At 36.1% G+C, this 27997-nt stretch overlaps 1 protein-coding gene across 14 annotated transcripts in view; it reads right to left on the bottom strand.

Moving 5' to 3' along the window:
- MARCHF1 (membrane associated ring-CH-type finger 1) overlaps positions 1–27997 on the bottom strand; it is a 295689-nt gene that overhangs the window by 84745 nt on the left and 182947 nt on the right. For 9 of the 14 annotated variants that reach the window (XM_072037339.1, XM_072037344.1, XM_072037340.1 and 6 more), the window contains one exon: positions 9964–10103. The exons of 3 other annotated variants lie outside the window; for them this stretch is intronic. In XM_072037339.1, coding sequence (XP_071893440.1) covers positions 9964–10065 — 102 coding nt within the window. In that variant the 5' untranslated portion in view covers positions 10066–10103. Of the gene's footprint in view, positions 1–9963; positions 10104–12001; positions 12148–12591; positions 12610–27997 lie in introns of those variants that run through there. 2 more of the 14 variants (XM_072037341.1, XM_072037345.1) reach the window with 2 other exon arrangements.

Raw genomic sequence — 27997 nt, 5'->3', positions numbered from 1 at the left:
TCCCTCACCGGGAGGCAACCAGTGTTTAACTTTCATGTATAAAAATTCTAAAAGCATGGCTACATCTGATGCCTCTCTTCTTAATGTAAGGTGGGTTAAATACAAGACACAATTTTACCATATGTTATGAAAAGTTCTAAACAAGTCATATAAATTGCAACCTACATGGATATAAAGTGAATGTTGTTGGGGTCAGTGAAGTCTAATGATAGAGGAAAATATTAAGCATGAAGCACAGAAGAAAAGAGACTTTACTGCACAATAGATCTTCACAAAAGATGAAATCAAAACATTTTTATTCAAACAGTAGTTAAATGATCAGTTAACTCATAATTAAATCTACTGATAATCTCAGAAGGTATACCTTTCATAACACCAATTTTATAAAATGATTAACAGTGCAAGAAAAGCTAGGATGTATTCAGAGGAAAAAAAAAAAAGAAAAAAAAAAAAAAAGAAAACATACGGACAGAAAATCAGGGATAGTAAAAAACTATCCCAAATATCACATGCAAATGTTTCCATTCCAAATTTCAAGGATCACAGATAGGGGCTTCCTGTAACTCTCAATATAAAACCATATTGCATTTCATTGTCAAGAGTATGTTCTTTGGCCTGAATTTTCCCTTCTTAACCTCATTCTATTACACCTCCCATCTCATACTTTATGAAAGGGCAAGGGAGAGGAATAAAAGATTAGCCCCAGATGTAATTAGCCTAATGAGGTCACAAGCAGCTTTCTTTCACAGTCAACAGAGTCAAGAGAAATAATATGGTCAGCATTCACAAACGTCCAGCTGTGACCAGGTACCAATTTCTAATTTAATTGATAGCATTGGCATTTCCTATGAATCCAGATCAAGATTTGAACAAATACTGCAAAACTATAGCAGGGTACCTGATTCATGTTGTTAATTCCTTGGCCTATCTGTAGATTTGTCTCTAGAAAGCCACTACATTTACTATGATATTTTCTCCTCCATCTCTGTAGTAATTGTCCAAACTTATTTAATCTTTTCACTAGCAACCAAGATATGTCTAATGCCTCTGTGTCTGCAGGATTTAAGCACCTTACAATTGTAAGTGAAATTTTATCCTTAATGTTATCATTAGTTCACATTACAGAGGCTGAAGTAATAAAGAAGTGACTTTCGCAAAGTTACATGGACGTTACCTACAGTGCAAGTCAGCACTTTAACCTACATCATAATCCTTCTGCTTCAGCTCATCACTCCAGCATTTTTTGTTGCTGTTTTTGTAGTATTGGGAGACCATAACTGCAGCTGCAACCCAGCTAAATAAAACGAGATATTGGCTACACCTCTAGAAAACAGTATCTTTTTATACGCATTCAATGTTATCATTCTCCTCTAGCAACTACAGCTACTCTATTTACTAAAATAAAAATGTCTTCCAATTGTACATACAGAAATGAGTCAGATTGTCAGTGTATGGAATACAGAAGCTCTTGAATTTGTAAAGTATTCAACGATACTACCAACTGAAAAACAGGTAACACCAAATATCTCCCCCACAGAGTATTTTTGGAAGAATCCGCTTATAAAGGTTAACTTCAGTTTGAAGATCCAATTTCCTTCCCAGACCACATCCTAGCTCAGGGCTCTATCAAAATCTTATAAAAAGAGTAACACAAACATGAGCCAGATTTCAAGAGTCTTAATCTTCTGTGCTACAGCATGTCTTTGTTATATAAAAGGAAGAACCACGGAGAACTGTAATGAATACTCAAACTGTCTATATACAAGTTGTGCCACTGTTTACGACAGCCCTGTTAGTTGCAAATTTATCATGCTGCAGGAAAACTCACCAACAGGTTGTGTGGAATATGAGACCATGAGATTTTAGAAGATAAAGCTGAGGAATCACCTCCACTACTTTCTTTCAACATAAGTACAATTCATAGCATTCCTTGCTTATAGTACTCCGGCAATAAAAGAATAAGCAGAGACATTTCTTCAATGCTTCCTGTCATCTTGGCTTCTCCATTACAATGTAGGTGCTCAATTAATGATGGGACTGAAGGCTTCACAGAGCTAAAATGAGAATAAACCATTTCACCTTAACAAAGCTTAGGTTAATTACTTGGCCCTGCCTAATTTTCTCATTTTCTAGAGCTCATTTTCCAGATAGAAGCTGAATGGTGATCTGGTAATTCCTTCTTTGTTTCAATATCTATAACCCTACATAATATAACTCGGAGCTTTTTGCTCTTCCAACTAAACCTAAGATTTTTAAGGGGCCTATTAAAAAAAAAAAAAACAAAAAAAAAAAAAACAAAAAAAAAACACAAAAAACAAGAAAAAGCATTTTAGAGCTTTCATCCAAAAGTTATGTGAACAAGTTTAGTTTACTAAGCAATAAGTCTTCCATCTAGAACTACAAAAAGCCAACGCTCTTAAAAAGATGACCTTTTTTCTTAAGTGGAACAGACTAACTTTACAGTTCTAACTGTATATTAAAAAAAAAAAAGAAAAAGAAAAAAAAAGAAATTATGAATAATTGATAAGAAAGACATTTGAGCCAACCTTGTGAGCACAAGTTGCTATGAGAAACAAAGTGCATTAAATATTGCAGACAATCTGTAAAAGGCCTGAATACAATCTATTCAAACAGCTATACAAACATTTAACAAACATCCATTGCAAATGTCTTCCTCTAGTAATTTGATCTACTGAAAATAATTTCTTGCAAATTCCACCAACAAAAATATTCGTAAAAGTGAATACTTAACGCATAGAAAACATAAATGTTTAGATATAAAGCTAAATAACACCTTATTTTTTAAAACTTGAATAATAATAATAGTATGTTATGATATTGAAGCCAGCGCTCAGGAAAGCTTTCATTTTTAATCCAGTATTTAAGGTGTTTTCACTTCTATAAATGCAATCGTATTTTTCTGCCTAGTCACCATTTTTGGTGGGCAAGCACGTCATCTTTCTCACAAGTGAAATAAACATTTTGGAAGTAAAAATTGTCGTTTTAAGCCTGTTACAGAAGTCTAACTGAAATCACTGGTCAGAAAAGTAAAAATCTGACTACTTACTTCTGTCCTGCTATGAAACTATTAATCAACTCTGGTGTGTACTGAGGAAGAAACCAAGACTGGGGAATGGTTATAGGGAAGACTTACCCAAAAGATCTGGTCTACATCTGCCCTGCTGTACTGGTTTACATGAGCACAAAAAAGGACAAATGAATGCTTAGCTTTACATCCTCATAACACATTTGTCATGAGTGCCAGAAGGCTGTGGTAACCCAGTGTCTTTATATACAAGAAAATCTAAGAGACTGGCTCTCAGTAGCATGACTCCTGAGGCCACTTAGAGTTTATAGCACCCATCTAAACAAGAAAGCAATAAATAATTAACACAATACCCTCACAGGGGAGCACACTGCACTGTGCAGAAAGGTGATGCAGAGCCCAGTGAGGAACATCTACCTGTAAAAGCCTGGCAGCAACACAAGACTGGGACATGGTGCCAGCTGGAGCGATGCCTTGCTCCTACAAGCCCATGGCACCAGTCCCAGCAGAGCTGAAGGCCTTCACCGGTGACTCTTCTGCTCAGACCATGAGCGTGTTAGAAAGGAACCTCAGAACAGAAATTACTATCGGCATCCCAGTTAGTAAAAAATGTAGATTTTGTGTCACTGAGCCATACGGTTCTGCTCTTGTAGTTCACTTGCCCTAAATTTCCCCATCAGAAGGTCCACATACTTTTTAGGCAGTTAGGCCCAAAAGTTGTGGAGGTAACTTTTCTAATTTTTTTTCTAAAAAGAAGCTAAAATTCTTTTTAAAAGGTGTTAGACCATATGAAGAAATAAAATAAAATGTGGGGTGAATCAAAAAGTACAAAGAAAAATGGCAATATGAATTTTAGCCTAAGAATACCAGAACAAATGCTGACTTTAACTGCAAAGCTGCGTAAGTTTAATAATACCTCTGAGAAGTAAACCAAACTGTCTGATCACTTAAAATATAGCTTCTCAGCACCAGAAGAATAGAAGGAATAAGCCCAGCTGAGATACAAATCTATAGCACCAGATAACAGGAGATATTCAGGATTCTCCACATCCCCAAATAATTTATTCAGACCTCGTAGCTGGTTCCATCAGCTTACCTAATACAGAAGCCAGCAGCAATACATCTGAGCCACAAAAAATTGCATTTTTAACAGTTCCTTTTTTTTTTTTCAATGCGTAATTAAATGTGCTATATACTGCACCCAGCAGTGGTTTTGTTTTTCTGGAAGCTTAAGCGAAGGTTTAAACTGCATATAATTTATTATACTGCACAAATAATACTGCCTCTTTTGAAATCACATTTCTCTGCAAAATCTATTTCCTTCGTAGTCTGATCTGCATATACACACTGTTTGGCTACTATATAAAAGGTAATAGTAGATTTCAAAAAGCAGTGTCTATAAAGAATATTGTAGGTATAGTATTTGTAGAATTACACGTCAGCTGTTCAGCCTAATTAATGCAAGTGTACTTAATAGTTATGCAAATAAGAAAGTAATTCAGATGAAACCAACCCCATCTCCTCAGGTAATTATTTTCATCACTTACATCTAGTTTTAGGGTATTAAACTACACAATTTTCTAATAGTAATTTAAAATGCTGATTTTAAACATCCCCTCAACCCATCAGATGAAAAATAACAGGCTTGCACTGTTACGAGAAACTTTAAGGGATCCTATTTCACCGGATTTTCAGCAAGTAATTACACTACCATCAGAAATCAGGCAGTCAGACAGTTCAAGCTCAGATCAAGAGACCTTTATTGTTCTGAAATTAAATAGATAAACTATTCTTACTGTTATTCAGAGCTTACATAAAGTTTTACCAAAAATCAGCATCCCTGTTTATCATCACTGGATGAAAACCACATTCCATTGTTTCTTTAATTGTATTTTAGAACAATCACTAACTTTATATTAACCCTGCTCGGTCAACATCAGTAGATCAAATCTGGCAACTTGGGACCTGTGTGCCTATTTCAAACTGATAATTCAAAGGCATATTTTACTTTCTCTTGGAGAAGCAGATGATAGCATCTGATTACATATTAAAAAAAATCCTTAAACTATATTCCTGATCATTTGCCCTGAGTTCCAAATATTATTTGCATATAATACCATAAATTACCTACTTACTCATGTAACTAGCCATCCACATATATTCACCCATAATTCTAGCAGGGAATACAGTAGGGAAAAGTAGTATGTATTAATGACCGCAGTTCAGCATTAGGTATGTGTCCATGTCCCACTAGTCTCATGTGTTTAATAATGAACTGAATTAAGGACCAGCTCATACCCAGTGCAGAAAAGGATGTACATAACTATTAAGAACATACATGGTGATAATGCCCAAGTTCTGAATTAGGACCCCAAGACACACTAGGGCAAAGATATGTAAAGACTCAGGACTGCTTCTTGTCAAAGTGCTTAATCAATGTTAATAAATATTTCTGAAAATTTATCTATCACCATAAAAAGCATCTGAACTAACCATACATACATATGCTTACAGAATCACAGTATAAATAGATAATGTCATCATGGAGACAAGTGACTCATGAAGAAAGAATTTAAAATTGTATGTTTTCAATTATATCTGCTGCCCTTTCAGAAGACAAAAAGCTGCAAATGTTATTGCACAGAATTATGAGCTTTGAAGATCTGGATTATTTTCAATTAAGGATGAAAACATTATTAGTCTTTTCTCAACTCTAGCAGAAGTCAAAGAGAAAGACGAGAAAGATATGAATTTGCATTTATGAAAAGGAAAGAACTGTAGGGAATAATCTGAAAAACTAGATTTTTCTGGATGAACATATATTTCAAAAGAGATAAATATGGTACATGAAATACATGTAATTGAAAAGCAATTCAGTACTGGATGGTACTGAATAAAGTAATAATTACCAAGGGAAGAAAAAAACAACTCAACAAAAGAAAAAAAAAAAAGAAAACAAACTTTTAAAACAAAGTCAAATAGGAAAAGCTCTTTTTGCTAAATAAATATAAAAACTAGTGAATGGAAAAGAATAGAGGAGCAATAACAATTGAAATTGATATAGTCTTACTGTATTGATTAAGACTTAATATAGTATAGGTTTTGTCTCAAAACTAATTTAATATTTAGATACATAAATCGATAAAGTGATTCTAAACCTACACTGTACGACAGGTATGTTACTGTTATATAGGGAATAATTAGTATCACAATGGTTAGGAATGGAAAACTTGATTTAGAATAATGTGTACAACCAACCACTCATGTTCAAACTTAAGCAAGAACACACAAGAGTTTTTAAGATACCCATGGGAACATGGAAACTATTAATAATCAAAGGAGAAAGTAAAGCTGAAAAGTTACATTACAGTTCTATAATAGTAAATATTATGATGAGCATAAGGAAGGATGAAACTTTAAAATTTAGAAATGACACAGACAAAGACAAACAAGCCCAAACTAGTAGTAAACTTAGTTTGAAAAATGCTGATTTCTATTCTATTAGAGAAGCAAAGTTTTGGACCAACTTTTCAGTAGTTTGCGGACAATATTATGCTTAGGTTGCAAATAATAATGGAAAATGTTTCCAATAATATTTGAGTTTTGCTGAAATACTTCAGAATTTAATTTGAATGAAGCTAGAACATTTTAACATCAGATAAAGTGACACACTATAGCTGATTTTATTAAACTACTTAGTTCAATGATTTAATGGATTTTTTTACATTTTTTTCCCCTTCTGCACTGCCTTTCAGCATTCCAGACACTTGCTTAATGAAAAAAAAAAGCCATTTTTAGTGAGCAATCTGTCAGTGATCATAATCTGCTTCCTACTCCATAAGGCTCCTTTCTTTCACTATGGAAGAAAATATTTCTTTTCATAAACATTAATAAAACACATTTTCAATTTTCAGATCATTCCCCTTTGGGACAGTGCCATTGTGAAATACCCACTTGGAGTTTTAGTTTTAAAGGGAAATAAAAGTTTCCTTTCAAAAGCCTTAGCTGAAGTTCTGAGAAGGGGCGTTAAAGACAACTTCTGTATTTCAAATGCAACATGCAAATTTTATTTTTTTTTGGTGTCCTCCCACCCCGCCCTCCCCCCAAACAATGAATGTATGGGAAGTTATATCCAGTTTTACTATGAAATTGCTACTAAAACTCATACTTCAGAACCATGCTTTCAGAGCTATGCACACATGGGTACATTTCTGCTTAACTTGGCAAGTAATTACTATCGCTATCAACAATAGGATACATGTAATCTCTAGCACTTTCACAGTATGTGCAACTACATTGTCTCCTACAGGATTCAAGAAAGTAAACAATCCTCAGAGCAGCAGGACAGCAGAGAGATTAACAGATTTACAGGATTTGATACACTGCAAAAAAATGCAAGAATCGCAAAGGTTCCATTCCCAAGACAACCTTTAGCCACGTAACAATGGAAGTGAGGTTAAAGGAATGCATTTTGGCAAAGATGCAACAGTCCTAAACAAGATATTCCTACTCCATAGTGATTCCCTGAAAAAGGTGCTGAACTGGAAAGTTAGACCAGAAGCCCTTTATTCTGCTTCCAAAGAAGCTGCTGTGATATTCTGGTGGGAAGAAAATACACATTTTTAGATGTGCCATACAGAAGGCATTCTCATCAATGAGAAGTGTACACAAAAGGAAAACAGCAGAAGTGGAAAAAAAAAAAAAAAAAAAAGATGTGATGTACATCCCAGTTTGCTTCCCAGCAAAAGCAGACTTGGCACCTATAGTCAAAGGAAGCAAGGAGCTTTTCTTCTTACCATAAATGTGCTCTCCACAGACCAAATAACTCTCCCCTTACAGGAAGCAAGTTCACAGAGGAGCTGCAGTGCACTGAAAAGTGAGTATTAAATCAGAAAGAAGGGGCTAGTATAGGACAGATGAAGTTACAAGTAATTTGTGTTTTCTGCCTTTTCACTACATTTTCTTTTCAAGTACTAAGCTAAGCAAAATACTTCAGACTTAAAAGCAAAGCTAAGACTAAGCAAAACTGAAACTGATTTGAAACAAGATTTTAGTTTTAAAATGTTCATAATGAAAACAGCCTACAGTCCACAAGCGGGAAATACACTGCCAGCAAAAGCTAATGCTGGAAGTCAGTTATTTCACAAAATGTTGTACAGAAAGAATAATGGTTGAGAGAGCAGAAAGTGAAGAAAATGAAGAGGAAAGCTTGACAGGCCTCTAGAAATATTACTGCTTTATTTCCTTTTGTGGAGATTATTATTCTATAATGGATCAGCACGTTACAGGTCACATAGTATCTTCCCCAGTTGTTTGTATCCCTGGCTTTCTTCGGCACTTCATGAACTAAGCAGCAACCTAGAGTTTCAACAGGCTTGTTTTTGAATTTTAATGTTAATAAGGTTAAAACTTGCTAACTCTACTGATTCAACTGTTATGAACTGTATTCCCAGTTCATCATTTCTAAATCCCACCTGAATGGTTTGAATGCTTACCTCTGAAATATCAAACTGAATTAAATGACTAGCAGTCAAGCAGAAATCAAACTATGCAAATTTTCATATATCTAATCTCCTTGATAGCTGTCTCCTATTACTAGTACTAAGTAAACATTAATAGTAATTAAAGTTTAGGGGAAAAAAGTAAAATAAATAAATAAGGGAATAATAAACTTGAAATTTCTTGTTTCCTGACTCCTTATTTTTTAATTAATTTTTATTTTTCTTAAAGTAAATAATTCCAGACAAAAATGAGCTATAATAATAATCTAGGATATTAACTGAACTATAAAATCTGCAATTTTTACTGCTGGCTTTTTTTCTTTTCCTTAGCAGAAACTTACATTCTGTATAATCTACCATTGAACTAGAAAATTTTGTATGATCCTTTTTTAATGAGATTGTCTACAAATTTCAAACAGACCAATGCCTCCTCATGTATAGATCTCTTCAGAATACCACGTTCATCAGCAGTTACAAATAATAATTCATTTTTCTGTTTAGATGTCATCTTGTCCATTTTTCAGCAACTGGAAGGCAGGACCTCCTGATACCTTGTGCTTCTTAGGACAGAAAAATGTTGTTCCTATTTTAAACTTAATTAAATTGGATGAGGCATATTTAATTGAATATATTTCAAATATATTGGAAAGTTCTGGTAGAGACTGAACATTTCAATACAGTTGGAGAAAAACAAATACACATGCAATTTTTGCTCCTACATACGGGTCACTCTGATGCCTTTACAAAATAATATCCGTTCTTACTCACCTAGAAAGGTCTATTGATGTAAATGGATTTATTTGAGAGAGTAAAAACTGCAGGATTAAAATTATTATCAATGAGTCACTTTATTCAACTTGGTACAATTAATGACAACTCCAATGTGTAATTTGTCAAAGTTATATGGTCTGAACATCTTCTATCAATAAATTTGCATGCAGAAATTCAACCATCTATTTCAGGATCACATGAAATATATAAAGACCAATTACAAATTTCTTGCTCTAACACAAGTGCAGATGTATTATACCTTGTTCCTGTAAGAGGCAAAGAAAAGAGCAAGCAAGGTACCTGAAGATAATGTCCAGCTGTATTCATCGGGGACCAAATGCTATTGCATCGATTAAGATCACAAAGAATATAAGTAATCAAAATCAGGACATTTCCTACTTAAACACTGTACCATTCACAAAATATTAATACTGATTTATTGACAGAGCATGCAAGTCAGAATGGACCATGCATAACATAAAATATGAAGAAATAGCACATGGGGAGAATAAATAGCTATGTCAACAGGTTTCAAACACTGATGCAATGCAATAAAATGAAAATACTAAATTTTTAAAAAGTAATTTAACATCTCTGAAGTTCATCTGTGCATGCCACCATCATAAAATGTAACTTTTCACTCACCAAAGTAGAGTTATGTGAAGCATCACCTGAGACCTCGGGTGTTCTTGTGCTGTTTGGAAGTCTGTGAGGGTTACGAGCTATCGCTTGGCACCAGCCCAACATTTTCTCCTTCCACTTATCCCTTCTCAATTTCTGAAATTCTGAAAATAATTTAGAGTCCCTGAAACATTGACGCTTTGAATTTATTGCTTGCATGTCTCTGGATGCATGCCTTTAAAAACAGCTTTTTAAGTTGTATCCAAACAAGCTTATAAGTGTATTTTTAGAACATGTTTATTTAATGTACTCTGATGGGTTATGCCATGCAGGTTAGAAGAGAGCTACACACTTTCATCACGCTACATGCATTAATACTATTTTAGGGTCAGAAAATTCAGTGCCTTCTCCCTTTAAATCTTTCTTAAGCTGACACTTTTCTATTAAAGTGTTATTTTAAAGGAATTCTATTACAAAAATAACTGTGAGACTAGTATCTCTCCTAAAACTATATAACATTTGGATACAATACCCCACATTCTCAGAAACCACTAGGAAACAGCACTAAAGCAGTGGAAGGTATTAAAAAACTAACAGTGGGAAAACATACATGTACATACTCATGCCTGCATCCACCAGAATACCTGGCTTCAGTTGAAACTAAATACAGTGGATATACTGAAAATAGCAAAAAGTAAAAAGTAGCAAAAGTCCTGCATGCCAACTGTAAGTTGCATGTGAAGTTTTTAGTTCATGATAGTAACAGAAAATTTATTTTAAGTAACACTAACATTCTGGAAATAGAGGACTAAGTCTGGGGGGGTTGTTTGTTTGTTTTTTAAGTGTACAAAATTTTCATACGTAACAATCTACTTTTCACAGCTTTAATACATAATGCAGGTCTCCACCGCCAAACTTTGCTAATTAATTACAAAATGTAACTTGGAGCAATTTACTTTCCTCCACAACATCTAAAGCAATTTATAATCTGGTTCTTTATAACATTTTGAATTCATAGTGTGTTTTTCTGTAACATTATGAAATACGGTAAACAAAAAGATGAACCTACCAGGTTGACTGAGTACTACTTCAATGCTAGACTGAATAGATCTGCAACATATATAAAATAATGCTAAAGACCTTACAGGGCAAAGTAGCACCTATTTAAAGCGATTAGCATTACGCACTTGGAAATTAAGTTTATTTTTTCCTACAATACTCCATGCAGTACACAAGGACATGTTTTTGTTTACAGCAGGCTTTAATCTTTCCAGGTTATGATTCTGATAAACTATAGCCCCTTCTTGAATAGTTACAGTTCTATTCAATTCACTTCTACACTTACCATTAATATTTAATTTTCAAAGCATTAAATGCACTTCTCCAAACAACTTCATGCAACTGACAGGAAGGAGCAAGTGGGAACTAGCCTTAGCTTTTTCACACTTGAAATTATTATAAGTGACTCTACAGGTGAAATCTTAACAGGAAGTGTAATGATAGGCCAGTAATATTAGTTACATGAAGGCTGCCACATAGGCTCTTGATGACCTGTTGAATCAAATCCATTTTTGTATTATAAAGTATTTCAGGGCATAAGTACAATCCTGCAAAGGCTTCACAAGACGTCTAAATGAAGTGCTGACTAAACTCATTGCCACTAACTTAGCAGCAGTTACCATTTCCACTGAATTCACTGTCTTGCAAACCCTAAGAGGCTGTATGTTTTCCTTGATTTCATGAGGGCAACTAGCATATCAAAATGGTTGTTTGTAAGAGTAAAACAAGTACCAGTGAAAAGTTGTGGACATAACTTACATACAGATACAAAAAACAAATCCATGCTTTAAATTACTTCCATTGTATATCCAACATATCATAAAGTAGTTAAAAGGAAATCCAGAGAATTAGAACAAGCAACATAAGAGTAAGCATCTGCACATCCTGCTATGCAACTTAGAAAAGTAAGCAGTAAATATGATTCTTTTTTTTTTTTTCTCCTCAAGCTTCTCCTTCATATCCTAGCTAATTTCTACAACGTTTATGCTGAAATACTATTTACCAGCTAAGCAGGGATGAAATAACAGTGGAATCTGATTTCTGCTCCTGCTGGTCTCTTTGTTTGTTTTCCTTTTTTAAACTGGAGCACATGAAGTCTTCTGAGAAAATAAAATGTCTGCAGAAGTATTCAGATATCTCTGGAATTTCCTGTTTTTCATTCAAAATTTCAAATAGAAAGTATTTCAGTATTGTTCAGATTTTTCAAAATGAGACAAACCTTTTGTTTCTGCTGCTCTGGAACCTGTCATGGTGTTTCCTTGCATATTGTCACGTAAGCGGAGTTTATAGGCAGAGGGGGGATTTATAATACCGTATGAGGTATGACACTGGTCAGTTGAACCTGGATGAAAAGGGATGAGCTGCTGCTGCTCTGTTGAAGACTGCACTTGAGGCTAGGCAAAGAGGTAGAACTTAATTTATAATTGGCAAGTGAAGTTTGGAGAAGAGATGTTGAGCCAAACTTCCATGCCACTTGAACCTTCACAGAAAAACAGCTTTGGGGAAGTGGTTCTCCATTTTGGTAATATCAATCAGTAACTCCTTAACAGAACTTTTCACTACACACAGGACTTACAGACAGATTTCATTTACCTCATTTGTAAAGATTGCTGAACTGCATTCTACCATGAGTAGTATCTTTCTTTTTTTCTTTTTGTGCAGGTGCCTGGAAACACATATTTGAAATAAATGTATAATTTTTTTCAAGTATGCTTCAGAAGAATACAATAGAAAGATTACAGCCCATAAGAATGTATGTACAACTTCTTTCAGCTTGCTATACCTAAAGAGATATCAGGAAAAGAAACTCCCCTTGTTCTCTAAATGCACACCATGAACAAGACGACTACATGTTCAGCTGGTGCAGCTCACTGCCTGGGAGCCCTTTACTGCTTAGCTTCAACCCCAAAGAAAGAATGTTAAGTTGGAAAAAAACAAACAAACAAACAAAAAAACGAAACAAAACAAAACAAAAAAACAAGCATAACTCATTAAGTCTTCGTTTTGATTTTAAAAGAATATTTTTTCAATCTTTAGTTAAAAGATATTTATCTCCAGATCACTGTTAAGACAGAAAACTTCCTGACCATTCTCCCAAAGAAATATCCAGTCTTTCCAGTACTGAAAAAAAGTCTCTCTGAAGTCACAGAATCAAAGAATGGTTGGAAGGGACCTTCAAGGTCGTCCATTTCTAACCCCCTCCTGCCATAGGCAGGGATGCCACCCACTAGACCAGGTTGCCCAGGGCCCCATCCAACCCGGTCATGAACACCTCCATGGTATCAATCTAGCATATTTAAGTCAACCTAGTATATTTAACATATGCAGCTAAAAAGACACTCAAGGAATAAAACATGGTTCACAAGTTCCTAGAAGCCTAAGGCCAGCTTGAAAATCTGTTGCACTTACTGATGAGCAGCTCCTGACATGAACAGTTGGTTGAAGCTTCCTTTGGAACCTTCACACTCTCAATCACTTATTAAGACAGAAAGGTTTGGGTCTTCAGTGAAGAACCTTTCTAATATTCCTTTACTACTTATGAATCTTACTGTTATTTGAGGCTTGTATTTTAATAGAGCTTTATGTGTCAGCCTACTTTCTTTGTTTCCAAACCTTATTTGTCTACCAAATTTCAAGTAAACTTTTAGCAGAAGTGAACCTATATTGCTGCATGTTTCAGTGTACAGTGAATTCTTTCAGAGATGGGTTAGTGTAGAGAATTAGTGCAAAAATCCACCATCTCTAGAGCCATGTACTCCTCATACTTAGGGTAGATATGAGCCAGTTCAGCCCAAGAATACAATTCCACATATCACACATACACCTGCAGTGTTTTATACTACACAGTTTGGGTTTGATCACAGATGAAGTAGAAAAATAACATATTCTGGGGAACATTCTACAAAATGACTCTCTGCACAGCTGGATACTCATGGTACTTAAAATTGACAAAGCAGCATAAACCCTAGGCAACAGCTGTGGTTCAGTATGACAAAGGTAACTACCTGAAGTCATTATGAGTTTCTACACAGTTGAGACAAGTCTACAGCATTTTAACAACTCCTCTCCAACGTCAGCTGGCAAGTCTAGGTTCTCAAAGGTTTATGACCTATTAAGAGCAGATGTTAGTTTAGAGCTCCAGCGAAGACTGGATGCCTGGCAGCAGTGTGTGCCTGTGGCAACAGCCCTCCAAGGACTTGTAAGGAAACCATTCCTAAGAGCAACACTAACATCAGCCCTCAGTAGGGGAGCATCCAGCCCCTTTCACGCTGCCTGTACTCGTGAAGATTGGGAGCCTTCCGATTATAGGCACAGTCCTATTCTGTTCCTCTAGGGACACAGAACTACTCAGAACAGTTGCAAATCTTGTTTCTTTTTGCCTGGATGAGTCACAATGATGTCTATGACTATAGAGTTCATAATTGAAAGAAGGACTTTGCATTTGCACATACAACAGAAGGTTTACCACCTCAAATAAATTGCTGAGGAAAATCATAATTCTGTTCCCATAAATTATTTCACTCATATTTTTTTCAGGGAAACAGTTTTTACCTAGAATTTAGGCAAGCAAAGGGAAATAGAAAATTAGAGATTCAAGTTCTTGCACAAAGTTAACACCAAATAAATTGGGGTTTAGTTAAGGATGATGTATTAAGAAGTAGCCAGTTACACAAAATAAAAGCATAACATCTCAAAAAGAAAAAGTTCATTAATCTGGCAAGAGAAAAGAATCAGTAGAATTAATTCAGGAAAGTAATTAGATTCAGGTAACAAAGGCCTCAATAAAGGCTGAATTAAAATGACATATTATTAAAGGTTATGCTTTTTGCAGTACTTACCAGAATCTAGTAACTACCATAAATCAGCAGGAAATTAAACACAAAACATACTGTTCTTTATCTAAGCTAATAGTTTTGTTCTCTGTGTTCGAAGACTCCCAAGAGCAATCAAAGTGATGGTATTTGTCCAGCACCTAAACACACTACATGACTCGACAGATCAACAAAATACTCCAGGAGCAGAGCTGCAGGAATATTTAAATGCAAATAGCCTTCAATTGCTGAGCTCTGGTAAGAGAAATATAGTCCCTGTTGTTCTTTGTGTATCTCTTGTTTTAGTCTTATCAAGCTGTGACTTCCAATCAATTATTCCAATTTGAATATAAACATAAATTCATGGGCTGGAAGCACTGGAAAGCTCCAGTAGCTTGTGCTGTTTGTGTGTCGCAAGGGAGCCATAGGCTTTACTTAACTAGCTAGTCAATACTGCTGTGTATTTCAAGAACAATTCCGTGTTACCATGGCGTAAGAGCATAATGATTCCAACTCTGTGTTTTTACAAATAAGAAGCTCAATTCCAAGTTTGAAAATCACCTCTGCATTTCTAGATATGTGATCATGTTAATGGCTATAAAAGTCCAGTACAATTTAGCATGGGGGGGAGAAAAGACAAACGCAACTGTTTATTTCACAGTAAGTACTAAGTACCACCTTCCCCTCCAAACTGAGCAGTAGTTTTGTAAAAAAAAAATAATAATAATAATAATTATAATTAAAAAAATAAATTGAAACCATCATTTTATCTACATAACTTACAATGTTTTAAAGGCTATTAGTAGCCTCAAAGGCCATCAACCTAATAAAAAAATTATCTTCCTAGCTAATACTTGCTAAAATACCCACCTAACATGGTAGCCACATTAAAAAAAATGCAGAGACCAAGAAAAAACAAGCACACATGTCCAGAGCCCAGAAATAACTCATGACACTAGAATGATGGTGCCTATGAAGAGTCTACTGCTAACGGTTTTCTTGTACACTTACTGCACGCACACAATCTAAATCCTCTGCATTAAGTGGACACAAGAATCTGAATTCAAACATGGTCTCACATTTGTTGATGATGGATTCCAGAAGGGCACGACATGAAGAGTATGGACCCAATCACACCCAAGCAAATACATTTCCCTAGCTGTAAAGATAAAACAAAGCTGTCGTGTAGTTTAGTTACTTCCAGGACGCATCAATCCAGCATTTCTTTAAAAATATAACCACAGATCAGCACACAGCCTTAGAGTACACCCTGTATTCAAAGATTTATTACCAAGTTTTCTAGAACTAACTTAAATTAATTGTTGATTTAAGCCAGCATTCAATGAATCAACTAGCATAGAAGATTCAGTGAATCTTCTCATATTACTAAATGTTATCCAATAAATTTTCAGACTATAAAAGTTAGTATTCTGATTCCTCTATATCATAATTAACAATATCATTATTTCCAATTAATAGCAAGCCAATGCTTTATTATTTTTCTTACATAATGCTAAAATATATTTTGAGTTACCCTTAGCCCTCCAAGAATCTGTATCTGTCATAATTAAGGACCCAAATTTCATTCATTACTCAAAACAGTTTAATTGCTGACAATAAAACCAATTTCATATGACTGGTGCAAAATTATTGCAGGTAACATTGCTCTGACTAACCACTATATAACCACTACATCCAACAAGTGACAAGAAATCTTTAAAAGCTTTCAAAGAAAATAGTCTTTTGGGTTTCTAAAGACATAAAAATGTAGGAATGTTTGTCTTTATAGTCCACACATTCTTTTTTGCAGAATGAAAAACATCTCTTGTGTGAAGCAGAAAGTAATTTTAAATCATTCAAGGCTTTTTAGAGAAACTGTAACAGTTTTTTTCCCTGTAGTAAGTTTTTAGTATTGTAATTCCACCTCTTTGCATTTGTGAAGTCTGCAAGAAAATGCTGACAAATTAGAAGAAGAGACCTGTATGTTACGGATATGTATAAAATCTTGACATATGTAGATGCTGCCAAGTCTGTATTTTCCTATGCAAAGTTGTTAGAAACTATTTATTAGCAACCTCTGTACCACAATCAAATACAACTTTGTTTTCTAAAAGGTTCTTGCTCACAACTAATTTTCTTGGAAACATTTCATTCATCAAAGGTTAGATGCCTCCAACGTCTTCAGAGATTTCAAAAGCAAAGCAACAGTATGTGCTTCTTGCATGTTTCTGCCTGCAGGTGAGTGACAAAAGGCTACCTAATCCTTCCTCAGGATCCCCGCATGTAAATTCCAGACACATCAGACTCCCAAGCAGAAAGAACAGTCTTGAAAAAAAAACACGTTTGTTTGTTCTTGTTTTGAGAACAAGCACAAATTATGTGGTTTTGCTTTGTGAGATTGCATATATTTAACCACGCATGATTGCCAAGCCGCTTTAACCGAATATGTGTTAAAAACCACACTGAACACTTAGCAGATGGACGTTCTTCAAGGAAGCCACAGGAAGAGCAGAAAAATCCATGGGATGGTAAAGCAATAACTAAATCATAACAAAGTTATGCGTGCAGTCACCCAAACACACAGGACATAAGAAGCTAAGCTAGGTCTTTAATGAACTTTGTTCTGTATATGTAAAAGGAAAAGTCTATCTTGCAAAGCTTTTCCTCATTCTTACATGGTTCATGGAGGAAAAAAAAAGAAGTGTATATTTAAGATGTAAGAAAACAACAAACCTTGAAGTAGGCAGAGCTCATTTTTGAAGCAAAATATAAAGACAGACAATTTATTTTACTTAATTAATAAAGGTTAGATGTCTGAAAGGCAGACATTAACCACTAAACACCCATTTCAAAGGATGGATAATTGATACTGAACTTAAATTGTTTTTTAGGAAAATCACATTTCACTGAAGAGCCAGAAGTACACATACTGAAGTGTGCCAGACCACAGGTGGCATCTCCCCTTTGTCAGAGAAGTACTTTTAATGGAAGTTCTATCAAATACATTATTTGGGGCATATGTGTGTATATATATATATATATATATATATATATATATATATATATATATATATATATATATGTCTTTTAAAGTCCTTTAAAGTCCTAAGTATGGAAATCTCATGTGTGTGAGCAGTTTGGTTACTGTACCTGTGACAGGTCTGCCATATAGCACTTATACTAGATGAAGGCCACTAGTGCTGGAACTGAAGGCCTATCCTGCTGTTTACTCTTGCTCTTATAATGGACTCCGTAACAACTAGTGCAAGACTGGCTATATCAGAAGGCCACTGCTACCTTATGCCAGGTCTAATAGTTTTCAGAACCTCTTTCAGGCTGAGTGATGCCAGAATGACAGAAATGCAATCACCGCACCCCAGCTAAGCCAGGAGAAACACTTCTGTGAAATTCTAAGCTGCTCCTATAGCTTCACTCTCTATTCAGAAACAAGATGAAACAAAACATTTTTAAATAAAAACTTGAGAATAATAATTAAGCCCATTACACCCAGCATATTCCCTGCACTCTGCCAACTCTTTAAGGAGAGAAAATGTGGCTACATACTATTGTGTTGTTTGTTGTTTTTTTTTTTTAATTAAAGCACTTACATAAGTGTTTCATTTAAAATTTCATCTTTGTTTTTGACTCTTTGTGCATTATTTATTCCCCAAACAACACAATGCAAAAACATTACCATTAAATAAGTGCTCATCAAATGTTTAATAGTAGGAAAACACTTTAAAATTATATTTCTGTCCTATGCATTAGGACAGTTTTTTGTTTTGTTTTGTTTTTATAAAGTCCTATAATAAATAAAGGTCAGGCTTAATTTGAAAATATATGAGGATACCCTTAAGAATCCCAGTAATTCTAATTTAGAGAACCATGCTGACGTTTATCCAGCCTTCTGGCCCCTCTCTGGATTTATCTATCTGTTCAGTAAAATGTTTCTATTCATAACACTAAGTTAACTACAAACATCAAAACTAAAAGGGCTACACAATATTTCAACTATTCTTTCATTAATACTTAATTTATCCAAGCATTTTCTGATTTTCTTTTTGACAACAGCCAGTGTAACAAGACTAATTGCTTCCAATAATTATTACAGTCTAATTAGAACCCCATTAAACTATTATTTCAGCTTTTTGAGTTCTAGTTTTGAACTTAGGCATTCAGTCTAAGGTCTGCCTTTTTATTTGTTTTCTGGGATTGCAGTTGAAAATTATCACAGTAACATTATTCAAAGAATTGTTCCCATAATTTTTAACTGCTCGGCTAACATATACTTTGTTTATGTAACAGAACAGTTATTTAAGCTGTTACCAGTAGCCGCAGCATTAGGCCAGTAGGCCCATCATTATTTATAACTTAAATAACTGGAATCCGTTTATCCTGAAGTACTCCGAACAGGCCATCTGTCACAATTTTGTGCTAGCCGAGATCGGACCCACAGTGATGATCTTTGCAACACAAACCAGACGGGGTGCAGGTTGAAGTCCAATCCTAACGGTATGAAAAAGCATTACTTGCAACAGGGCATTTTAGTCAGTTTAGTGGTAATGACTGCTTAATGGAATTACTTCACCTTGCTAAAAAAGAATCTAAATATTCTGTCCTCAGCAGTTCTGCTACAAGTTTTCATCAAATGGAATTTGGCTCAAATTGATTTATTAGGTAACATAACCAATTAATCATTGATAACAACAGCCTTCCTCAAAATATTTAGCAGGATTTTCTGTATTATAAACCACACAACTTAACTTGTTCCAATACATGGAAGTATTAGAATGAGTCCAAAAGAGGGCCATGAGGATAAGCAGAGGCTGGAGCACCTCTCCTGTGAGGATAGGCTGAGGGAGCCGGGGTTGTTCAGCCTAGAGAAGAGAAGGCTCCCTGGAGAGACTGTACAGTGGCCTTCCAGTACCTAAAGGGGGCCTACAGGAAAGCTAGGGAGGGATTCTTTGCCAGGGAGTGTAGTGATAGGACAAGGGGTAATCGTTTTAAACTAAAAGAGGGTAGGTTTAAATTAGATATAAGGAAGAGATTTTTTACTGTGAGGGTGGTGAGGCACTGGCACAGATTGCCCAGAGAAGCTGTGGATGCCCCATCCCTGGAGGTGATCAAGGCCAGGTTGGATGGGGCTGTGGGCAGCCTGCTCTGGTGGGAAGTGTCCCTGCCCATGCCAGGGAGATTGGAACTGGGTGGGCTTTAAGGTTTCTTCCAATACAAGCCATTCTGTGATTCTATGAACTTTCAGTGTTTTAACATGTAACTTCCAAAAGAATACTAAATTTCACCCAATTTCAAGTCTGTTCTTTTCAAACAGAAAATATCTGTACCTCAGTTTCCAGAGGTGACTGAATTTTCTGTCAACTAACACTCAGAGAAAATATTTCATGACTATTAATCGGTCACAGAACAGCTAAAACTTTGTACCGGTGGATAATCAGGAGCAAATTTCTTACAAGCACTACTTATTAAAAATAATAAGAAGCTAAATGCAGCCAGAAACCAATACAGCAATAATGCTTTATAGAATTATCTAAAGGAATATGAAGGCAAATGAATAAAGGTATTGAAAGCAGAACAAACCAAAAACATTGTAATACCGGACCGTAATGAATTACTAATTGTTTTCCATACAAAATACTGATTTTGCTTCCTTATAAAACACGAACAATGCAGGACATGCAGTTACTGTGACAGCAATACTCCTGGCTGTCAGTGAGCTAAGGTTCACACAGCCTATTTGCATGACACATCTGTAGTATGCCACTCTTCTTCACAAGCCACTAAAAATTCAGATGTAGTACTTGCTGTGTCTGGTAATTAAAGCGTAAAAGTAAAGCAAAGCATCAGCTTCTCCTGTTTCAGACTAAGCACAAAGTAGGCATCCAGCCCCTTGTTAGTTTTTCCAAAGAACCACAAAGAAAGCAGACATCAGCGAGGATATCGATGAAAGTTACAAGACTGAGATCATGATTGCACAGGAGACAAAGACAAAGGTAATGCTTCATGGTGCAGCAATGTCTCCCTTCTCCTGCCTTTTTTCAGTGACTGGGCAAGCATAAAAAGATTTCCACCTCTGCCATGGCTGTGGTATGGAGCAGCAGCTCAGGCAGCGAAGTCCCATCCCATGGCACCCAGAAGGTTTGCGGTTACAACCTCCTCTGCTTTTGCCACCTCTCATTCTTCCATCTTTCACGCTGTATAGAGCAGCGGTGCTGAGGCCCACACAGCACAGCACATCATAGAGATGCCCGTGGCAGTTCTGGGACATGGCACAGTGCAGTCCAATTTTGGAGACCACTCCAACAGCTGTGTAACTCTACAAGCAGCTCCATGTCTAAGCCATAAGCCTTGCCCTCATGCAAACTACTTCACAGCATACTTCACAGCAGCCTTTGGCAGTCATGCGGCCTCTCAAGTAAGCTCCGTGCTAACCTGAGTAGCTCTGCAGCATCATTTAAAGAGTTATCTTCATATACTCAATGTGCCACCACCCGGTAACACCTGAGCACCCCATAATTTTGAACAATTTGTTTTCCCATGATTCCTTTGAGATGAGAGTGCTATTCTCTGCCTTCTACAGACAAGGTGCAAGCTGTAGCTTTTCAGAGTTACCTTTATCACCTACATTAAAGGGTAGCCACCTTTCTGATTCAACACAATCTTGAACCAAAGCCTTCCACAGCCCAGATAGGCAAAGACATTCACCAACGCAGAGTCTCTCCTGTGCTTAAACATTTGTACTGACTGGCTAATTTTACAGCTTCCCTATTTACTATTTTTATCTTTTTCTGAAAAATTCTCCCTTTTCACCAACTCTGGCTTCTTCTGCAATCTGTAACCATCTATGTACTCTTTTGTCCCAACCAGTAAAACACTTCTCCTATACTAAACAGCCCTTTGAGCTGGCTCATAGGCTGTCTCTCCATTATTAAGCTGTACAGTTCTTGGAAGCTCAGATTTTATTATTTGGACATTTTACACCAAACGCAGACATTTTTATTGCTTTAATGTTTAACTAAGGTTTGTAGTACTTTGACATTTCTAGATCTTTTAAACAATTTATTTTCAAGATGAGCAATACATCTCTAATCATGTTTACGCGAAGGCCCTCTCTCATTGAGGTAAGCAAGCATCCTTCCTTGCTGGCACTAATGATTTTATTCTCTTCAGAAACATACATTAGGAATATATAATTCGAACAAACCACTTTTTACTGCATTATCAGGAGACTTAATGACAATTTTGAAATATATGCCATGCCATAACTCTCAGCTAACTGATGGGAACAAATACGCTTTCCCAATGCCATTCCATTCTCCCTTTCTCAAATGCAGGAGCGGACTCAGAACACACTTGCCAAGCAAGAGCTCCACAGATATGATTTGATTAAGGACCTTTTCTCTGTATAGAGTTGCACAGAAATCAGGTTTGCCTCAGGAGACAAGAAATAATGGAATAGAGATGAATGCAAAAGCACATGTAGGTAGGTGGCCTATATTCAGCTTTAACAGTTAGAAAGCTAAACAGAGGGAAACTCATTCTGAAGGTAAGAGCTGTATTTAACTGTAGGCCAGCAAAAGTAAGGAGTATTTTGAGAAGTCTTGAGGGGAAAAAAGAAGTGTGTAGGTAAAAATAATTACACACAGCATGGCTTGTTATTGCTACCGAAGTGCGCATGTTAAAAGATTCCAAGAGTAAAATGAAGATACCTCCCTGCTCAGCTTTTGCAGCAGCTGGGGTATAGCAAATCCAGGTCAGGGCCCTGATAATCATGTGGAAGCAGACAGGAGTAAGTGAAAGACAAACAGAACCATACAGACAGGATACTCAGACAGTGGGATCAAACATGCTCAACTGCCACGTGAAGAACAGGGAAATGAAACGTGCACAGGGAATATAAAACAGCAAAGCAGCAGGTACAGGACTCATGGTCTATTCTGACAGTGGCCTTTGGGCATTTTGTTTTTTTTTTTTAATAGCTGAACTCCATGGTGTTGTTTAAGTACTCGTTAACCCACTTTGCAAATCGTTATGGGTTGGTTGAGTTAAGAAGCCAAGGACAGACTGCTAATCTTGTGTCTGCGCTGAAGCTGTATCACGTTTGGAAGGCTCAGGATCCCCTGGGCTGACAGAGATATTCCAGTATGTCTGAAACCATGACCTGTTTACCTGTGCCAGCACAGCACTACGACATGGTGTCCTTAGGAAAGGAGAGACTATTCTCACACGTATCATATATATTGATTTCCTGAGCATGTGTTTGCTTAAATTTTTATTGACAACCTACAGGACTGCAGCTTGCTTAATTAGTGTTAACATTTGTTGTTAATACAGAGTAATATTGCATATTTATATGTATTACACTTCCTGCAATGAAAGAAAAAGGAAAAATTGAAAACAGAAAATACACTTGCGCTAAGAATATACTTCTACCTGTTACCTAAGATCAAGCAGAACAGGTTTAGTTTTGACTCCTTTTGCTTTTTTTTTAATGACATTTAAATTCAAGTTCCACCATAAGACAAAAAGAAATACATCTGAGCTGTTAGCATATATGCAAAATTTTATTCCAAAAAGTTATTTTTCCACCAAGTAAAAAGCCCACAAGAGTATCAGTGAAGAATTAATATGCCAGCTCAGATTTGCTTTTTAGTGGTACTGTAGCTCTACTACAGAAGGAATATTTTTTACAGTTTTACAGAAGGCACCATATAGTCCTTTAAGTTACAAGAAGTTACCAAAAAAAAAATCCTGAAATAGAAACAACACTGGGAATTAAAATATGTTTTTCTTCTTGTAAGCTCAGTACAAGTATGAAGTGGCATGGTATCAGAAGTGTGAAAATTACACATTTTCTTTGCTACTGCCACTAACTGCTGCCACATGAAAAAGAAAAATGAAAAAGTCCTGCAATATCAGTAAAGGATGGAATCTTCTCAGCATACTGGAACGTACATTTTTCACATTCAGAAACTGGCAAAATAAGTAAATTGTATAGACAAGATGAATGTCAAGCACACCCTTTAAAGACTATGAGAATTTACTAATTAGGGCCTTCTACATTACAGTTACCACAATAATGTCAGTGGTTGCTGATTATATACATTTAATTAAATGTTAAGACAACAATATATAGTCACACTTAATTGACAACCACTAATCAGGCCAGGCAATTTATCAGGTCAGCAGAAAGCTATCACAGGCCTACAGTATAAAACAAATGGCAGTATAATTAAACACGCTAGCCAGAAAACAAAATATTTCATGCTCACTAGGTTTCTGTCCTTCCCCTTTAGAAAAACAATATATATATATATATATATATATATTTGAAATACCATTTCTATCACAAAGCAAATTGTAAATAGTAGTGGGAAATGTGTGCTCTGAAATTTAAATCTTTTTCTCTCTGGGTAAGAGATACCAGTAATCAGTTGCATTCTCAGCATGGCATCAATTTAAACTCCCTGCTAATAGTTTAGATTCATCATTCAGTCTTTGCTTGCACAGAATAATTCATTGCTCTCTCATTCATCAAGCAGCAGGTAAATATGCTAAATATTCTTCTGAAAATGAAGCAGCTGTTCAGTCTGCCAATTTGCGTTAAGTAGCCAAAATCAAACCAAGACTGCTTGGTAGGTAACAGGCGAGATAGGAAGATCCTTATTCCCCATGACAGTGCCCCAAGGGTCTTGGCTGTTGCTGTATCTGTCTGGTTTATGATGTGACATTAAGAACAGTAGCTCTTGAAGGGAAATCTATTAGGATCTTCTAAACATTTTTAAGCAACTTACAGAAACACCTCTCTAGTATATTTTGAACTGATGACATATTCAGAACTGATGAACTACACACTGCTAAGGGAATAATTATGCTAAAAGCATTTTACAATAAGCCATCACAGAGCTATTGTCACAAACCTCAATTTCAGACATATGTTTAACCTAATTATGAAGATCCACTGTATCTAAATATTTATATTGCAAGGTCTGGTTTTCAACAAGCACAAGTTAAGATTTCTGTAAAGTATGATTTGAGTTTGTTTTACCAGGCAGAACCTCAGATTAACAGAAAATTGGTTTAATTGGCTTTGAATGTTTATCATAGTTTCACTTGACAGTAGTGTTTGCTAATAGTGAAGTGCAACTGTATTTTGCAAAGAACAAAAGCTGCAAGTAATTTTTAAGTGATGCTGGACTATTGCACGATATGGTTTTGATTAGTAAGAACTCACACAGAGATGGAAGCTGGCCTCGACTCTTTGGCTTCACGTAAGAGCTGGACGTTGCCTAAGCAACTAGTGCTGCGACTGCCTTTAGAAAAAACACTAGTAATGGGCTTTGGAGCTATTAAGCCAGGCACCTTCAGAATGAGCTCCATCTAAACTGAAACAGTTAACTATGAGGTAATACGGATGAACAGGTAGAAAAATACAAAAGCAAATCCAACTTCTCTAGCCCCTTACAGTTCTTGGAGGAAAGTCAGCAGTAAGCATAATGAACAAAGAAGGGAATTTACTATTTACCTGGCCTCTCAAAAAGCTTTACATCATATCTTCTTGAAAAAGATTTTTAAGTAAATGCTCATGAACAGTAGGGAAAGTTATGTGTTGGACAGAAGTGAGTTGAACAACAGGAATAAATGACGCAATAGACAGGAATAAATGAGATATTTCTGTTGTAGAAAGAGGACAGCTTCAAGCATTTACACTAGGATCTTCCAATTCTGAGAATTACTAAGTATTGCTTGAAGGCAGTCACCGAACTTGACAAATCAAACAATACATTGAAAAAAAAAAAACAAAAACAAAAAAACAGCAAAACAAGAGCAGCTTGGGATACATGTGCTAAAACTCTATTAGTTCTATAGTCACATGCTGCTCTTCCTTGCATTACCTCATACACATGGACAATGATCACTTAACAAAGAGAAGGGGGAAAAAAGAACATGAAACCACGTTTACTGTACTGTCTAGGTCCTTCTTCAAAACACGACTTTTAATTTCCTACTAGGTTTTACTACAGCATAGATAAATGCACAAAAACCTCTCCATCACCCATATGTCATCAGCCACAGAGGCCACAAATCAGCAGCACGTCGGATACAATCCCAGGACCACCTCTGTGCAGAGACAGCCTGGTTCTCAGCACCTCCTTTAGCTGGCATACGGCATGTCTGCAGCCGCATGGGTTACAGGGCTGGGAGCAGGTCAGGTGTGAAATGGATATTAAACCAGCCCACATCTGAGCTGGCTGCTGAAAAGCCACATGAGCACTGCCCTGCCCAGGATCCACAGCCTGCAAAGGTTTGCTAACAAAGCCACAGCATGAACAAATGAAGCCAGCTGGGGCCACACTGCACCTGAGCAAAACCAATCCCACACTTGAAGCCCTAGAAAATTTTATAAAAAAAAAAAAAAAAAAAAAAGTCCAAGCACTCCTGTATGAATCAGTTCAAGTGAACGTGAGATTACAAGTTCTCTGCAGGCCAGATTGCTTTATGCTCTGTAGACATACCATCTCAGAATCAAGCTTTTTTTTTCTTTTTTTTTTTCTCCCCTGTGATTTTTGTGAAATACAAGCTCTGTACCTCTTCACGTTCCTGTGCCCCTTTTAAGAGAAGACACTTCTAATACGTATCCCTGCAGGATGTATGTAATAAGCAGCCTTCTCTGGGACTGCATGGAGCTAGAATTAGGAAATAATATTTTTTTCCCTTTGATTATTCTCTTTACCTGATTCTTTTACTAGAAAAAAACAAAACAACAACAAAAAAGTAAATTTTATATTTGAATATCATTTTTGTGAGTATTAGAGCATGCATTTTAAACCTGTGACATCCACAAAGCTTATTTGTGAAGTCTGTCATGGATATGTGCTGTCATTTTATTTTTCACCTCTGCAACACACATTATTCTATACTACAACGGAGGAGAAAAAAAACCTGCCTCACAACAACATGAGTATCTTTCTGCTCCCAGCACACTCAGGAGGCTAAAACAGTCTTGCACAAAATTTGCAGAGCCTTGAAGGGCCTAGTAGACTTGCTGTAGCCAGCCATTACTGCATGCAGGGTTCATCCTGCCACATCCCCATGGTGTCTTCACAGCAGCTCTGCCTCCCTGGGTTGCAACGTGTCACTGCGAGGCCCCACCTGAGCTGCCAGGAGTGCTCCAGCAGCCAACAGAAGTAAGAAGTCTTGTGGGCTTGAATCCCCACTAAGCCTTCATTGTCGGCTGAAATCCTTGGTGCAAACCCATAATGCCACGCGTCTTCCTCAGCTACCTAGTTCCACTAGATGTCTGAGTTTTTAATTGGCTTTGTTCCCTCTGAATAGTTTTGCACAGCATGAGGAACATATGGGCTTAGGCATTTAAGGGTTTCTAAGAGCTTCAAAAAACTGGAAATCTCATATTTCAAGATTATGTTTCACCTAATTAAGCAAATCTGTATTATCTGGTTTGAGAACTGACTTGATAAAATCTGTCATTCCCCAAATTTCAGGGATCATGTACATGTAAGCAGGGCATTTTAGTGACAAACCCATGGGAACACAGCTGGTGATATTTTACAACAACTTTTGAAGGCTATGAAAAAGTGTAAACTTCATCACCTCTACCACATCCTGCAATTTATGTCTCACATGGAAGACAAACATCTGCTCCAGAAATTAAAAAACAATCAATAAAGTTTGTCAAGAAATTTCTCAGCTTAGAAGGAAAAATTAAATCAGTAACCAAGCTGATTAGTCTCTAACTTCAATACCTTTTATAAAAAAAGTCTTTATATATATATATATATATATATATATGTATATATATATATATATATATATAAAAGCAAGTTTAGGGTTCTATACTGAAACAAACAAAAACAAAACATCCCTAATTTCTGAAGGAATTCATCCACAGTATAATTTTTTTTTTTTGGTAGTCATCACTGAGTACCACATATCATGATCTTCTGAGGATAGGATCATTCCTCTCAGACTAATATGTCCATATAAATGTACCTTCCTTTCCTGTGACGCTTGATTTCAGTTCATGTTAAAAATAGTCTTTTCTATGGTAAAACAACTATATTAATTTTCTGTGAATAAGCATTTCTATTCATATAGTTTAGAAATGAATAGGTCACACTGATGGCCTCTCACTTGACACACCTTCCTTATCT

The sequence above is a fragment of the Anas platyrhynchos genome, chromosome 4, assembly GCF_047663525.1.
Source record: "Anas platyrhynchos isolate ZD024472 breed Pekin duck chromosome 4, IASCAAS_PekinDuck_T2T, whole genome shotgun sequence".
NCBI lineage: Eukaryota > Metazoa > Chordata > Aves > Anseriformes > Anatidae > Anas > Anas platyrhynchos.
The sequence above is the reverse complement of the archived record's forward strand: the minus strand, read 5'-3'. Positions and strand labels throughout refer to the sequence as shown.